Genomic DNA, 2,149 nt, shown 5'->3' with positions numbered 1-2,149 from the left:
GCACAGCAGGCGGCGGCTGGTGCTGCAGCAGGCGGCTCTCAAGCTGCCGGGGCCATACATGGTGCAAGCCCACGGGCAGGGCTGTGCCCTCGTGCAGGTTGGTAGGACCCGGGGGCCCCGTCCCAACTGTCCGAATGAAAAATAGTCCAAAATGTCCAAAATCCAACATCCAAAATATGGTGCAAGCCCAGAGAAGAGCAACAGACACAGTTCCATGGAGACCCACCTTACCCCTCAGCCTGAGAACAAACCACCCTGAACTGACTTGCTCAAACCCTGCCTCAGAGAAACGATCTCCGCCTGAACATGGCTTTAACCAGCTCGGATCTGCTCAACTGCTCTGCTCAACCCCCAGTAGCAACCCTATTCCTACTATTTGACCTAGAAACTATCCCCCTACTACCACTCCCATCTTAACATTTCCAGCCACCACCCTAACCTGAACCTGTACCATTATCCTCCTCCTAACACTAAGATTCGCCAGTGAATGAACACGAGGAGGATTAGAAGGAGCAGGAGTCAGTCTAACCAAGACAGCTGGTTTCTCTGGGTGGAACTAACCCTCCTGTGTCTCCACAGCTGAACCTGTGCTATAACGTGCCACCATCTCCAAGCATGGGGATGTTCAACCTCCACGTCGGGACGGAGCCCAAGGAGTGCACTGGGGACACCAACACCCACTTCCAACTCGTCCTCTGGGCACGGTAGGGCTGAAGCTGCCCCCTGGGTTTGGGTGGGTCAGGAGCAGACCCCAACTCCACCCTGGGGCTCTGCCCTTGCAGGTACACTGGGGACCGTGCTGCCACCAACATGGTTGTCATTGAGGCCAAGTTGCCATCTGGCTACAGCCCAGACAAGAGCTCCATGGTGGAGGTGAGAAGCTCCTGTTGCCCCCAGAACTGAGGCAGGCACAGTGGGACATGGAGGGGCACTCACTCAGGTGCTAGGGCACCCACCGAGTAGCTGTTGCCCATCCTGAGCTGTGTTCCTGCAGCTGAAGAGGCAGAAGCTGGTGAAGAAGGTGGAGGTGAAGCCCGACCAGGTGATCATTTACCTGGAGCAGGTGAGATGGGGCATGGGGACACGGGCAGGACCCTGTGTGCTGGGGTGTGGGGATGTTCCCCATCATGGATGAATGGTTGCACCTCATCCTTGGGATATCTCCACAGCTGACAAAGGATGAGGAAACCTTCACCTTCACCGCTACACAGGACTTCCCAGTGAGGAACCTCCAGCCAGCCACTGTGGTGCTGTACGACTACTATGAGACGGGTGAGCCCTGGTGGGCACGTGGTCCTGGTGGCCACCAGTGGCTCAGAGGGGGCCTGGCTGAGCTTTTGGTTCCCTCTAATGAGTTTTGGCTCACTAATGGGAGCAGCTTACCCTGAGCTCATCCTTCCCATTGCAGGTGATCGCAGGGATGCTGCCTACAGTGCACCCTGCAGCTCAGGTAGGGGCTGAGCCTGACAGGGCAGAGGGGTCACCCCACCACTGGGACCCTGATGGGGACCCACTGACCCTGAAGGGCCAAGCTGGGCTGTGCTAAGCCCCTGGAGCCAGGGGAAGATGAGTCAGAAGTGGGGATGGAGGAGCCCAGGCAGGCGCCTGGAGCCCTGGACCGATGGATGGACACTTGCTGGGCAGAGCTTTGGAGGGTTGAGCTCAGGGAGGACCCAGGCTGTGGGGTGCAGAGAGAAGCTGCTTTGAGGGGGCTCAGACCCCCCATCAGTCCTCCTGTGCTCCTTATGGAGCTCCCCATCTGTGGATTTGGGCTCATAGAGGGGATGAGACACTGAGCTCCAAGGGATGGGGCTCAGCTGGAGGGACAGGGGCAGCCAGGGGGCAGCCGGGGGGCAGCGGGGTCTCTCCTCTCAGCACACCCTTGTCTCATGTTGAAGAGACTGATGGTCAGGAGCAGGAAAACTTCTAGCACAGCCTGAAGCCCGGCAGCTGGAACCCTCCACTCATCCCAGCTCCCTCAGCCACCGAGGACCGGGACAGCCCCTGCTCCCACCCTGCCCCTCCAGGGGGGCAGAGCACAGCTGAGATGCTCGCAGCTCCCTCTGTACTTGGTCACACCTCCCTCCAGCAGCTCCCACCCCACCAGGACCCAGTGCTTCCCCTCCCTGGCCCTAACATGGTACCACTG

General features: G+C 59.2%; 1 protein-coding gene across 1 annotated transcript in view; it reads left to right on the top strand.

Moving 5' to 3' along the window:
- LOC104404196 (pregnancy zone protein-like) overlaps positions 1–1,930 on the top strand; it is a gene marked incomplete at its 5' end in the record, with an annotated part of 3,496 nt that extends 1,566 nt beyond the window's left edge. The window contains 7 exons of the mRNA XM_010012571.1: positions 7–97; positions 580–704; positions 783–873; positions 995–1,063; positions 1,170–1,272; positions 1,409–1,450; positions 1,899–1,930. Of these exons, the coding sequence (XP_010010873.1) occupies positions 7–97; positions 580–704; positions 783–873; positions 995–1,063; positions 1,170–1,272; positions 1,409–1,450; positions 1,899–1,930 (553 nt within the window). The remainder of the gene's footprint in view (positions 1–6; positions 98–579; positions 705–782; positions 874–994; positions 1,064–1,169; positions 1,273–1,408; positions 1,451–1,898) is intronic.
- Between the last annotated feature and the right edge of the window lie 219 nt (positions 1,931–2,149).

This window comes from Nestor notabilis, unplaced genomic scaffold, assembly GCF_000696875.1.
Source record: "Nestor notabilis isolate BGI_N333 unplaced genomic scaffold, ASM69687v1 scaffold13984, whole genome shotgun sequence".
NCBI classification, from domain to species: Eukaryota; Metazoa; Chordata; class Aves; order Psittaciformes; family Psittacidae; genus Nestor; species Nestor notabilis.
This window is presented reverse-complemented; position numbering and strand designations above follow the sequence as displayed.